This window comes from Nilaparvata lugens, chromosome 9 (assembly GCF_014356525.2).
Source record: "Nilaparvata lugens isolate BPH chromosome 9, ASM1435652v1, whole genome shotgun sequence".
NCBI lineage: Eukaryota > Metazoa > Arthropoda > Insecta > Hemiptera > Delphacidae > Nilaparvata > Nilaparvata lugens.
In genome coordinates, this window is record NC_052512.1 from 7,168,253 (window position 1) to 7,182,701 (window position 14,449).

A 14,449-nucleotide genomic window follows, 5' to 3' on the forward strand; every position below is an offset into this window, starting at 1 on the left:
TATTCCTATTTCAGAAGTCATGGGAAGAATATTTCCCGCACACAGACTCTGATACAGATATGTGGGAATCTATAGTTTGTTTAGAACTACTTCATACTTCCCCTGGAGGGGCGAACTAACGTTGGTGGGAGCTGACAAACCAGTTCAGCCAATTGGAACGGGAATAGAACCACACGGTAGTCATGGCAACAGGTATAGATGCCAGATTGTTTCACCCACACGCACAGTATCGCACACGTGCATTCTGAACCATAACTTCGCCAGAGAAGGTTTGCTCTGCGTTTGTCTTGCGTATGGTCAGTGTTCTGCGTAAAATAATCACTATTATTAGATTTATAGAGTTGTGAGTGTGTCTTTTGATTGTATAGTGTGCGTGAGTGTGTTTTTTTAAATAAAGTTACAACTAAAATTTTTAAAGTTTATTGTGTATTCATTCTATTTATAAGAGTGATGGAAAGTGGAGAAGCTAGGAGAAAGAGAAGTCACTCTAGTGTTCAGCCAGCTAGGGTCTCACTAGTTTTTATAGTAAGTTTCATAGAAGCACGGAAAAAAGAAGTGCTTATTGCTCATTACTTGGCATTACTTACTTAATTAGCATTAGCAAATGCATTTTTTTATTAAATTTCATCTCTTGACTCACAAACTATTACTTATTAATCTCTTCATTACTCCGTGGTTGAATGGAAATACTCACATATTATGTGAGACGTCTCACAGACGTATAGGCCTACTTCAGCTATGAATATTATTTATACTCAGTAAGGTCAAAATAAGTAATGTCGACTATGTAGGCTCATATTGTGTCCCTTTGTGTTTTGTAAATCAGTTAATTCTTCATCACAGACACACTTTTTCTCTATGTATTTAACACAACATGCAGTCAAATTTATCTTTTGACTGCATGTCGTGTTAAATACATAGAGAAAAAGTGTTTTAATACATCACAGCTCGGAATGGATCAAAGAACCATCATCATTATTATAGAGTTTTCTTGTACCCAAAATTGATTTGATGGAAAGTACCTACTGACCGCCTCTTCTTTCCTCGTCTGTAGGCTTATAAGAGAGTACTCATTATTCTCACTCGTGAATGACCGTGTAAATACGGCAACACCGCGGCAGCTGCATCCCACCTTTTCGCTACTCACCGTATCCCTCCAAGTATGAAGTAAATTAAAACACACTATAGATCAATAGAACCTACAAGCAAAATCTCACTACAATTCATGTACGGTATGATAGCTGACTTATGAACAACATTTCCATATTCTTTGTTGCCATTAACGTTCATTTTACAATATCAGTTCACTTTATAAAAACTATAGCCTGAATGTCATGTAAGTTATTGTCTTTGTTAGCTGAATAAGAACTGAATAACTCAAGTCCAAAGTCCGATTGAGCCAAAAGTGCATCCGTTTAAAGTTGGATAGGTATTCACTAGTTATTTTACTGTTTTGTAAAATGATAAGTGCTCATCATATTAATTTTTGGTTTAGTATGGATTACGTTATATGTCTGTATGTTCTATGGCTACATTATGGAGCATCAATGACAAAATGATCTCTTCATCTGTGAGTAAAATATTGAATCAAAAATATTCATAGAATAAGAAAAATGCAGTCACTATTCAAGCATGATTCCTATTCAAAAGGTCAACATAGAACAGCCCTCATTTTTACCACGGTACTTGGATGAAATGTTGTTGTATTTGTGGAAAAGTTGTATTTGTGTACAGTATTTTTGTTAAATTGCTTCCTCCAAAACCATATTAGAAACTTGAAAAAATAATTTACTATCAGTTTTGTTGAAGACCTGTTTGAGTATTCTCTTACAAAATATTATTCAATCATTCTTTTATCAAATCATTCAGAATAAATCACACAACTCACAGAAAAGTACCACTTGCTTAAAAGCCCAAAACGGTTCCAATTCTAATTTATGCAACATTCCAAATGTAGCTAGGTTATGTGTCACTCAACATTCATCAATTACACACTCAATTAACAATTCAAGACAAACAAAAATCATTTTTAGATTGAAAAAATTCTTCTAAATTGAATTAAATCATTCACAACTACTTAGAGAATTCCAAACCTTAAAAAAATATAGAATTTTGAGACCGAAAAGACAAACACACTATTCAGAACTTATTACAGCTGTGATATTAACTATTATGTACCGTATATGTTAGTCAAGTACTGTTATGTTAACACTCATTAAATAGTATATTTCGCACCTAGAGCAGAAAATGAGATTTTTCCGGCTCAAAATCGGTTTTCAAGTCCGTGGCCATAGGCCTAGTCCGAGGACTAGAAAAGATTGAGAGCTGGAAAAACATTTTTTCCCTTGGTGCGAACGCTATTTTTCGCAACACACGAAAATAAAAAATATGTATATAATATAATATGAGAATAGTGTTGTTTACTAAGCACTTTCGAAAGCAGAAGTGGAAGGTGATAGCTCTAGCAAATCTGAGGTGATCTGAATATCAGGAAATTGTCCAAGTATTTTCATCTTTCATTCTGGTTTGTCTAAATAATACTTTTTTGTTTATACTTTTTTGATATTTTAAATGACAATAAGATGATATTATTATAAATGTTTCAATTATTGAATAATGAACACAAATAATGAAAAGTTTTTGATCAGCTGTTTTTTTATCACCTTTCTTATTTCCATGTTAGCGGCTGGAAAGGGTACTCTTTCTGGCCTAGGCCGGAAAGAAACCTGTTCTGATGTCAGATGAGAGTCTTCTGCAAACAATGTCTTTCAGATCTACATAGAGACTGGGAAACAGCTGCTTCCTGTGCAGTGTGGCGGAAAAATACTTTCCCTTATATTGAATGTCATTTATTGATTATCTTTAAGTTGAAGGTAATCATTTCCTAGCATTTGCGTTTTCTTTGCAGAACCTTCGCAGAAGTGCATCGAGATCGGTTGTGGAACAAGGCCTATCGGCACGCAAAGTGCAGAACCCACCTAGTGCAAACCCACTTATTGCAAGAAGATTGAAGAGCATCTTACTCCAGAAAAGAGATGTGTTTGTGCTAGTGCTAGATATCCTTGCTAGTAACGTCTCAACACTCCTAACAGCCCCACCTAGGGTAACACCCTTACTTAGGGTGGTAACACTGTTTTCTATGTTCTTCTACTGTTGGTTTTCAATGAGAAATCTGAGTCATAAATTCAGCTTTAAATACGAGTGGACTATATGATGTGATAAATAAAGATGTTAAGAGCTACAATGTGTAACACTTCATTCATTACCACACCAGAATTCCAACATAAATTAATTGAATATGAACTTGAAGATCTGTTGAACACAGAGGATGTAATAATCCTTGCAGACCAAAAGCCTAATGAAAGCACACATGAAAGATGGAGAAGGATCGACTCATTGAGTGTGGACCACAGCTTAAAACATAGGTGTTGACTGACTCGTTAAATGTAGACCAACGGCTTAACCTACAATGGCAATAAACGGCTGAATGAGAACAAAAAAAGAATTCCAAGTTATCAGCCCATTTAAGAAGGGATGTCTTTTTGACAAGAATGTGTTTGAGTTATTGATATATCATAATTATTACACAACTCAGTGAAATACTTTATTATTTTCCTTCAATGTTGTTTTCCATCACGAACTGCTTATTATTGAATCACTTTTCTCTAAAAGCAAAATCAGGGTACCCAGACGATACTGTTAGATAAGACAATGTCTGGTGACATGGAATGGGGTCGGGGTTGTGAAACTGTTTTGTTTGGTCTTGTATGTCTGATGTTCAATAAATGCAGAATTTATTGGACATTAGACATTCTAGACCAAACAAAACAGTTACACAACCCCGACGCCATTCCATGTGTCACGTTCTCCTCTGTGAAGGGGCATGAACATACACTAAATAAATATAAATTTTGAACAATTGAACTAAAAACCATAATTATAATCATAAACCCTGAGTGATGTTCCTCAATGTTTAATGGCTCACGTTGTGTCGGTATGTGTGATGTTCTACTCCTTGGAGGGGCATGAACATGCACGAAAATGAATATCTATGAACTTGGAGTTATTGAACCAAAAACCAAATAAACAGTTGGAAACTTTCCCAATCAGCAAAATCAACTTGAATCGAAATCAAAACAAGCTCGTTTTGTCAAACATGAGGGCTTGATTCAAGATTTCATTTGCATGTGTTTTGCTTGAAATGAGTTAAATTCAAGAGTCTGTTAATACATCGTTCAAGCCAGTTTCGAGCTCGAAATGCAGGCTATGATCAGGCTGGTGCTGTGAGCTAAAATCAAGGTCGCGTTGCAAGCTCGATTCAGGCCCGAGATGCACGGTCGAATCAGGATTGAGATGCAGTCTTGACTCAGGCTTGAAACGCATGCTGGATGCAATCCCCCCATTCAAGGCCACCTGGCACACCTTTCAGGAAATGCAAGCTCGATTCCATCGTGATTCTAGATCAATCAGAGTCTGATTCAAGCTGGATGTTTAGAGTGAATCAATCCTGATTCAAGGCATACTGCCCTCTTGAAGTAAGCTTGTTTCAGCTTCGAATCATGAATCTGATTCAAGGCCAGTGCAATCCAATATCAATGCTTGATCATAATTCAAATTTCATCCAGAATTTGAAATAAATCTGTAATTCTTATTATTCATGATTGAATAATTCTTCCAAACTAATGCTCCAATCTTACTATTGCCTATTTACTCTATTTCTATACTCAGTGGACATCCATACATTCTATTTATAGATGAAATCTATATATTCAATTGAAATATTCCTTAAAATTCTCCTATGAATGGCAAATTACTTATTCATTCTCTCCTGTCAGGGCAGTCTATAAACTGTCTCTGTAGCTGTATTGATTGAGTCGAGATCGACCTCTGCTAACCAATAACAGCTTGCAGACTGTCCTGAGAGGGAGCAGTGCATGAGTCACTCGCCATTTGATTAATTAAATCAAATCTGCTCTAGTTCAAACAGCCCTCTATGCTTGCAACACCTCACATGGAATACAGTTCATATACATCTGAGTAACACATCAATTATTACTTTGAATATCGATTAAAATATTAAATATTATATATTATATCTATATTAGTTATTTTCTTAAAAGCTTAACTTCAGAGTATATCTATATGAGCGAAAAATGTAAATAAGAAACATTATTTTCAATAAAATGCAATGATTTTTATTAAATATTACAAAAATTGAACTTTCAATTTATAACTAATTATATATTTTTACTTTGAACTGCTATCGTCCTCGATTTGAGATTCATGAGGCATAGTCCCTCTGCTCTTGGTCCTGTAAAATATGAAATGTACAGTTTAGTGGGATAACTTGATAGGTTATCATGAGTAAAATATAAAATTTCTCAGTGATCAATTCTCAGAATGCTGATTATGTAGCTTGAAAACTTTTATAAGTTGGTGACTGATATACATACTGTAACTTCCAGGATAAGTTATTGGTCGAATACTCCACCTTTTGACATACATAAATGAATTTCAACCCCTCATAAGTGGTTGACTTGGACCTTCATAAGGACATCTCATTTACATTTATGACAGTTTGGCACACTGCAAACGAGAGAATAAGGGGAGCATTTCGGGAGCATCTTTTGGCACCATGAGAGGTCACCAAAAATTATAGAGCGCAATACCTTACTGTACCTTCTTAATAAATCAAAGTTAAATTGAATTACTAAATTTTCTCATAAGAGTTTGTGATGCTAATGTGAAGCAAAAGTCATTTTAAATAATTTTTCAACCCCTTGGAAGAGACGACTCTGGCTACAATAATCCAGGACCACCAGGAGTTTGGATTGACACCGGCAGCTCATAGAAAATTCCAGCACGTGAGTGAAAAATATTGAAATAGAGATAGGGTGCCCTCAGTGCTTCAAAATTAAAGAATAATCAAAGCTAGCTCATCGAAAGGGTTTTTTATAAATTAGAATTTGGTAAAAATACTTGCGCAAGTAAAGATAGTATAGAAGGTATTTTATTGGACAGTAACGAATCAGTACATATATCAAATGATCCATCAATCAAAGAAGACTAAGATCTAGGCTGTTAATACATTATTTATATGATCATTAATTTCTACAATATAATTTGCGATAATTTTATGTAGCTCTGAATCACTAGATGAATTGATCTATCTATTCCATCAGGTGCCGAATCTTGCACCCTGAGATAAAAAATTATTTATTACAAAGAAATCTATTAGAAACTTTAGAAACTATAGAATTTAATATATATATTTGGATTACTAGTTTGTCAATTTATCATGCTGACTTAAGAAATTTAGATTCTAAATAGAATCGTCAAAGTTGACAGGTATCAGCAAGCTGATATCGCAGCTACATGCAAATGAATGCATATGATCATAAAAATGAAAGCACATGGTAACGTTTCGTGCTATAAAATTTAAGGAATAGTATTTGGCCTGTGATATTTTATTGATTTCGATTATTGTTCTATCTTATATTATATATTTTTTGTTGCTCTATATATTTTTCGCTCTGATTTTTTTTTGCAATATTTGTTAATATATGTATCAAATTGTTTATGGTGTGCGATTTTTTTTTATTCCTCAATACTATAGGATAAGTACCATATATATATTTTTCAATAAATTATCAGTATTATTTTTATAAGCTCCTGTATGAGCCCATTAATGTATGATGACAAGAACATGTTGTACTAAAGTGAGACTGTATCTATAAAAAACCATGACCTGATTTTTATAATATTAAAATATTTCATGCTCTACCGATTGATGCCAAGCAGGAGGCTAATCGTTATTTAACTATAAAAAATAACGTGACACTATTAACTATTACAACTACTATAATTACAATTGTGATTGCTGATTACAGAATGGAGGAGTATAGAGAACGTGTCTACCTTGAGGATCTTAGACAAAGAGTGGAAGGACTCATCAGACTGGTTGAAGCCATGAATCTACCTCATCAATCATATGCTCGTGCATATCAAATGCTATAACATGTCTGACACTATAGGTCATTTATCCTTGAGAATTCTACATGTACCCCCTTGCCACCACAGTAGAGAGCCAGTAAGACTAGGAGATGTATGGTATTGCAACTTTATCGACATGGTGCGGAACAAGCTATCATCTTCAACGTTTGGAGATTGGTCAACGAACAACGTCAACAACACTGATGAATTGTCAAATACACAACTATTTTGCTCATTAAAAATTTTTATTGATCTACATGGATGAATTAACAAACTTTGTTAGAAGATAGAACCTTTTGTCGCAATTTTTTCAATGCTGTTAATACTCATTTGCATTATCAATAAAAAGAAATATTGTAATCAACTCTATGCTCTATCATTTATCCTCCTCACTCCTCTTCGAGTAAAGTGCACACTATGTGTTCACGTGGAGCTATTACGCAATGTTATGCAATTGTATTACGTCATACAGACCTGATGAAACAGGAATGCTTGTTGACTGAGTTGAAACAGGTTGGAGTTGGAATTAGATGAACTAAGCCAGCTCTAACCTAATTTAACTTAGTCTTATGCTTCACTCGTTCCTCAGTAATATCTATAGTAAAAAGCAAAAAAGATATCCATTATGGTGTAATGGTAATCTAACCAGCACTTACCTGTCTTATAGATGTGTTGTAGATGCCCAGTTTTCATAGTATCCTACTGGGATTCGAACCCAGGACCTCTAGTATGGAAAGCCACGATGCTAACCACTACACCATAATGGATATCTATTAACTAGCTTCAACTATATGCTATCTCAGTCTTGACCTAGAGGAAACATCTATATTGATGTGCAAGATTCTGAGCTACTATTATTATCTATGGGATGAGGTGTTGAACACTGAATTGATGAAACTCTCAATCAATGGTTAACACACAAAATGAGGTTTATTTCATACATGTTTACATCATTACATGAGAGCTAGTTTTAGCCAATGAGGGTTTATTTCTTTATTATCATATTACAAATGGTTATACATTCAATAGTATTTGACTTTCTCGAACAGAAGTTTTAGACAGTGGATCAGCCAATGATGGTTTATTTCTTTATTATCATATATTACAAATGGTAATACATTCGATATAATTTTAATTCTTGAAAAGTCTCAGTCTATGAGTATTTCCTGTCGAGTACACAGCAATTTTGTACCCACTCATGTTTACCGGCTCAGCAGTAGTGACACTCTTGAACATTGTGTCGGTGTATTGAGATGGCACAAAGACTAGTAGTATTCCATGCTCTTTTTCAAGGTCGATTGTGATTCTCTCTCCATATCTAGTTGTAAGTCTCCGCACTGCCTTCATGTCATACAGCTGTCCCTGCTGCAGGTCCTTCATGCTGCCGAATATTAATGGTTTTATGTCCTCTCCATCAACAAAGATTTGATTTGCGGATGCTGACCCACTGGTAGAGCTAATGGCTGGACCATTGGCAGAGGTATTGGCTGGACCACTGACAGAGCTGTTAGCACCCTCAATGTTTTACATCTGCAATTCAAAATATTCATTGTTTCAAAAATCAGTTGATACAATAATACTTTCCAATATCATGCAGCAAACTCACTGGTGATTCTTTATCACCATCTGGTATCAATAATGTCCACCAGCTATAGCTTGTTAGCAGATCTGCATCCCTATCAAGATTGAGGTTAATGTCTTGGTACAGTCGTTTCAGCATGAAGGTGAGATTCAGACATTTGCAATACCATACATCTCCTAGTCTTACTGGCTCTCTACTGTGGTGGCAAGGGGTACTGTAGAATTCTCAAGGATAAATGACCTATAGTGTCAGACATTGTTATAGCATTTTGATATGCACGAGCATATGATTGATGAGGTAGATTCATGGCTTCAACCAGTCTGAGGAGTCCTTCCACTCTTGTCTAAGATCCTCAAGGTAGACACGTTCTCTATACTCCTCCATTCTGTAATCAGCAATCACAATTGTAATTATAGTAGTTGTAATAGTTAATAGTGTCACGTTATTTTTTATAGTTAAATAACGATTAGCCTCCTGCTTGGCATCAATCGGTAGAGCATGAAATATTTTAATAATTATAAAAATCAGGTCATGGTTTTTTATAGGATACAGTCTCACTTTAGTACGACATGTTCTTGTCATCATACATTAATGGGCTCATACAGGAGCTTATAAAAATAATACTGATAATTTATTGAAAAATATATATATGGTACTTATCCTATAGTATTGAGGAATAAAAAAAATCGCACACCATAAACAATTTGATACATATATTAACAAATATTGCAAAAAAAAAATCAGAGCAAAAAATATATAAGCAACAAAAAATATATAATATAAGATAGAACAATAATCGAAATCAATAAAATATCACAGGCCAAATACTATTCCTTAAATTTTATAGCACGAAACGTTACCATTGCTTTCATTTTTATGATCATATGCATTCATTTGTATGTAGCTGCGATATCAGCTTGCTGATACCTGTCAACTTTGACGATTCTATTTAGAATCTAATTTCTTAAGTCAGCATGATAAATTGACAAACTAGTAATCCAAATATATATATTAACTTCTATAGTTTCTAATAGATTTCTTTGTAATAAATATATTTTTTATCTCAGGGTGCAAGATTCAGCACCTGATGGAATAGATAGATCAATTCATCTAGTGATTCAGAGCTACATAAAATTATCGCAAATTATATTGTAGAAATTAATGATCATATAAATAATGTATTAACTGCCTAGATCTTAGTCTTCTTTGATTGATGGATCATTTGATATATGTACTGATTCGCTACTGTCTAATAAATACCTTCTATACTATCTTCACTTGCGCAAGTATTTTTACCAAATTCTTAATTTATAAAAAACCCTTTCAATGAGCTAGCTTTGATTCTTATATAATTTTGAAGCACTGAGGGCGCCCTATCTCTATTTCAATATTTTTCACTCACGTGCTGGAATTTTCTATGAGCTGCCGTGTCGATCCAAACTCCTGGTGGTCCTGGATTATTGTAGCCAGAGTCGTCTCTTCCAAGGGGTTAAAAAATTATTTAAAATGACTTTTGCTCACATTAGCATCACAAACTCTTATGAGAAATTTAGTAATTCAATTCAACTTTGAATTATTGAGAAGGACAGTAAGGTATTGCGCTCTATATTTTTTGGTGACCTCTCATGGTGCTGGTTGGCAGGCAAGTGGGGATTTCTCTCTTCTCTCATTCTTGGACAATTCTATTTAAACTAATTCTTGAAATCAGCATGACAAATTGACAAACTAGTAATCCAAATATATATATTAAATTCTATATATCTAATAGATTTCTTTGTAATAATATATATTTTATCTCAGGGTGCGAGATTTGGCACCTGAAAATAAATAGAGCAATTCATCTAGTGAATCAGAGCTACAATAACTTTCGCAAATTATATTGCAGAAATTAATGATCATATGAATATTGTATTAACAGCCTATATTTTATACTTCTTTGATTGATAGATCTTCCAATATATGAATTGATTCGTTACTTTCTAATGAAATACCTTTTATACTATATTTACTTGCACAAGTATTTTTACCAAATTCTTAATTTATAAAAAACCCTTTCAATGAGCTAGCTTTGATTCTTATATAATTTTGAAGCACTGAGGGCGCCCTATCTCTATTTCAATATTTTTCACTCACGTGCTGGAATTTTCTATGAGCTGCCGGTGTCGATCCAAACTCCTGGTGGTCCTGGATTATTGTAGCCAGAGTCGTCTCTTCCAAGGGGTTAAAAAATTATTTAAAAATGACTTTTGCTTCACATTAGCATCACAAACTCTTATGAGAAAATTAGTAATTCAATTCAACTTTGAATTATTGAGAAGGTACAGTAAGGTATTGCGCTCTATAATTTTTGGTGACCTCTCATGGTGCTGGTTGGCAGGCAAGTGGGGAGTTCTCTCTTCTCTCATTCTTGGACAATTCTATTTAAACTAAATTCTTGAAATCAGCATGACAAATTGACAAACTAGTAATCAAATATATATATTAAATTCTATAGTATCTAATAGATTTCTTTGTAATAAATATATATTTTATCTCAGGGTGCGAGATTTGGCACCTGAAGGAAAAATAGAGCAATTCATCTAGTGAATCAGAGCTACAAAAACTTTCGCAAATTATATTGCAGAAATTAATGATCATATGAATATTGTATTAACAGCCTATATTTTATACTTCTTGATTGATAGATCTTCCAATATATGAATTGATTCGTTACTTTCTAATGAAATACCTTTTATACTATATTTACTTGCACAAGTATTTTTACCAAATTCTTAATTTATAAAAAACCCTTTCGACGAGCTAGCTTTGATTCTCATGTAATTTCGAAGTACTGAGGGCGCCCTATCACTATTTCAATATTTTTCACTCACGTGTTGGAATTTCTTATGAGCTGCTGATGTCGATCCAACTCCTGGTGGTCCTGGATTATTGTAGCTGGAGTCGTCTCTTCTAAGGGGTTACAAAATTATTTAAAAATGACTTTTGCTTTATAAGAGCATCACAATGTCTTATAAGAAATTTAGTAATTCAATTTAACTTTATTACAAGGTATTACGCTCTATAATTTTTGGTGACCTCTCATGGTGGTAGTTGACAGGTGAGTGTGGTTCTCGTTTCTCATTTTTACAATTCTCATTTCCAATTTCTAAATTTGCATAAAATTTGAATATTCTATTCCTTCGCCATTCAAGGCTCAAATAGACCGTACCAAATATTAAATTATTACTTATGTTACATATTTAATAATTCTTTGCCTTCGGGCCATATCCAAAACATAGACTATACAACAATTTTTATAAATTCTTATTATTTGTAGAAATATATACAATAATTTTGAATCGGCTCACTATTGCCGCCTATCAACTGCCACTATTTGATTGGTGCATGCAAATTATCACAGTATTCATGCGCCCAGTACCTCCTACTTCCTTAATACATTTAATTTTTTTTGTTGTGTTTTTAAATATGCTCTTTACATGCTGAGTAATTTCTTATAGGTTATTAGTTTTTCATACATTACAATAATTAGCCACGTGAGACTTTTAGTTCCTCAAATTGTATACTGTTTTGCCACAATAAATTTCTGCCAAGGTGTTTGGTCAGATTCTACGTTGTATGGCTCAGTCGATCGTTGGGTCGCTGATCAGTAAATATTTATGCCTAACCTCAATTTTCAATATTTTATATAATATTATAAATATTAGGAAAATTTATTTCCATTCCTCTTAGGCTGTTGTACAGTTTAGCCAGGGTCTGATATTATCTAATCTTTACGTTATCTCTTTGGCGATATTAGCCAATTACTTCACTTAGACCTATAAATATTCCAACTAGGGATTTTTATTCATCAATCCAAATTGAATATGTTACAATAGTCATAATCTTCAGGAGAGATTCTTTCCTCCAAATAGTCCCTATAGTCTATAAAATAATGATCATTCATAGTTATATAGCGGTTTAATACCTCCTCCACCTCAAAGTTATCTTCTAAACCTAAGTAGTCCAGCAAGAAGGGGTCCCTTGTTAATATCGAGTATGACATGTAATGTAAAATTTCTTGCATCCAGGCAATTAATGGTTGGAGGAGATGTAAACTCATACAATAGGGTGGATGATGACTTGGGTAAATAGTTTTTCTATGCGCAAATCTATATTCTACCAGGACATCAGTTGCAGCCAAGTATTCCTCTTCATTGTAGCCACTCTTCTCCATCATTATTATCAGATCTCTCATGTTGAAACGTTTGTTGACTGTTGACATCAAATCTCGAGTTTGTGTGGGAAAGGTATAATTAGTTGGGATTCGATATAGATCATATTTTATGCAGTTTGATAGCTGATCAATGTCTACACCATAGTAGAGAGCTTCAACAGTTGCACACTGCACCAATTTGTAGAGGCTGGGAGAGCCTGGCATTCTGTTAAAATTGAAATCAAATGTTATTTTATTGTACTTAATATATATATATATCACTGTTGTTGATAGTGTGTCAAACCATCGTACAGTTGGTTAGGGAGTAACATATTGGGAGCAATGGTTGGGGAATAGTTTGCAAATGGCACACCACCACCATACTTATCCCCTTAAGAAATCTCTTCTGGTGGTGGACAAGGAGTTTCCACACTTGTTCCAGCTGCTTCATCCAACCGATCCTCTTCATCCATTTCATAGTCTAAAACCTCCTCGGCAGGTGGAGGACTGCCTGCTTGCTGTTGTCTGTCTCTGAAGGCAACTCCCCACTCAGGGTTGTAAGGAGGAGGTGGATCATCCTCAGGATAAACTGCATTGTAAACCTGAGGATCAACTATCTCCTCCTCATTCAACCACAGCTCAATCCGGCTAGAGACTCCAATTCTTGTGAAGGGGAAGCTGGCGTTGGAGTCTGGTTTTGTCCAGAATTCAGCAATCCCCAGTTCCTAAGGTTCTCCTCCAAGTTTGCTAGCACCCAGTTCTCGAGAGGCGTGGGAGGCGTGGGAACTCTAGGGATCACCCTGTTCCTTGTGGAAGTTTGTATTATTGGATCCTGCGGTGAGGCTGATTGGTGTGATGAGGGGCTACTGCCAAATTGAAGCCGTCTTGGCCTCGGCCGGTGGGATGATTGGCGGCGGCTGGATGACTGGTGGTAGTAGTGGGGTGACTGGCGGTGGTGGTGGGGACTGGTGGCGGTTGGATGATTGGTGGGTGGTGGTTGGATGACTGGCGGCGGTGGTGGGGTGACTGGTTGTGGTGGTGGGGTGACTGGTGGTGGGGGCGAGATGAGGAGCTGGCTGACAAATGGGCCGACCCCTGGATTATTTTGTGTGAGGCGGCTCATAATGGCTGAAGCAGGACCTATCATCACTGTGATGACCCCATTGGACTGTGATGACTCCATTAGATATTGCTCTCAGCATCTTCAACAAGGCAATGATTGGTTAGGTTCTGAAATGGTTTGATAGGTTAAGGAATGGTTAGGATACGTTAGGTTGGGTTGGGTTAGGTTCGGTTAGAAAAGGTTAGGTTGGATTAGTTTGGTTTGGTTAGCTAGGTACAGTAGGAATGAGAACTAATAAAGAGTTTGCTTGATATTGAGCCCGCCATCGATCCGTCTGCGGCAGAACCTGCATTTTTTCTGTCCTAGCATGCATATTTTGCACGCTAGGTGCATGCATGGCAGGAGAAGGCAGGAGTTATCCACTTCCCTGCACACAGAGCATACACTCACGAGATGATGATGATCATCTGGCTCTTCATCACTGCATCATCGGCATCAACTTGTAAGCTCATTTTCTGCATGCTGAATCTCCAGATGTGGACATTGCTCCTGAGAAATGACATCAATCCTCCTCTCTTCATAGCTACCTAACTGATCTTGATTGGCAGGACTGAAGATT

The 14,449-nt window shown here is 35.4% G+C and overlaps 2 protein-coding genes across 2 annotated transcripts; one reads left to right on the forward strand and one right to left on the reverse strand.

Moving 5' to 3' along the window:
• The first annotated feature begins 1,262 nt into the window (after positions 1–1,262).
• On the forward strand, positions 1,263–3,244 carry LOC120353019. The gene is made up of 2 exons (XM_039435451.1): positions 1,263–1,570; positions 2,909–3,244. Exons 1-2 carry the CDS (start codon positions 1,511–1,513, stop codon positions 3,212–3,214), a joined length of 366 nt encoding a protein of 121 aa, XP_039291385.1. The 5' UTR covers positions 1,263–1,510; the 3' UTR covers positions 3,215–3,244.
• A 5,149-nt stretch (positions 3,245–8,393) lies between these two features.
• Positions 8,394–13,890, reverse strand: LOC120353117 (formin-like protein 20). Its single transcript, XM_039435769.1, has 3 exons — positions 13,404–13,890; positions 13,224–13,356; positions 8,394–8,523 (listed from the first exon to the last, which is right to left on the reverse strand). Exons 1-3 carry the CDS (start codon positions 13,888–13,890, stop codon positions 8,394–8,396), a joined length of 750 nt encoding a protein of 249 aa, XP_039291703.1.
• Positions 13,891–14,449: the final 559 nt, after the last annotated feature.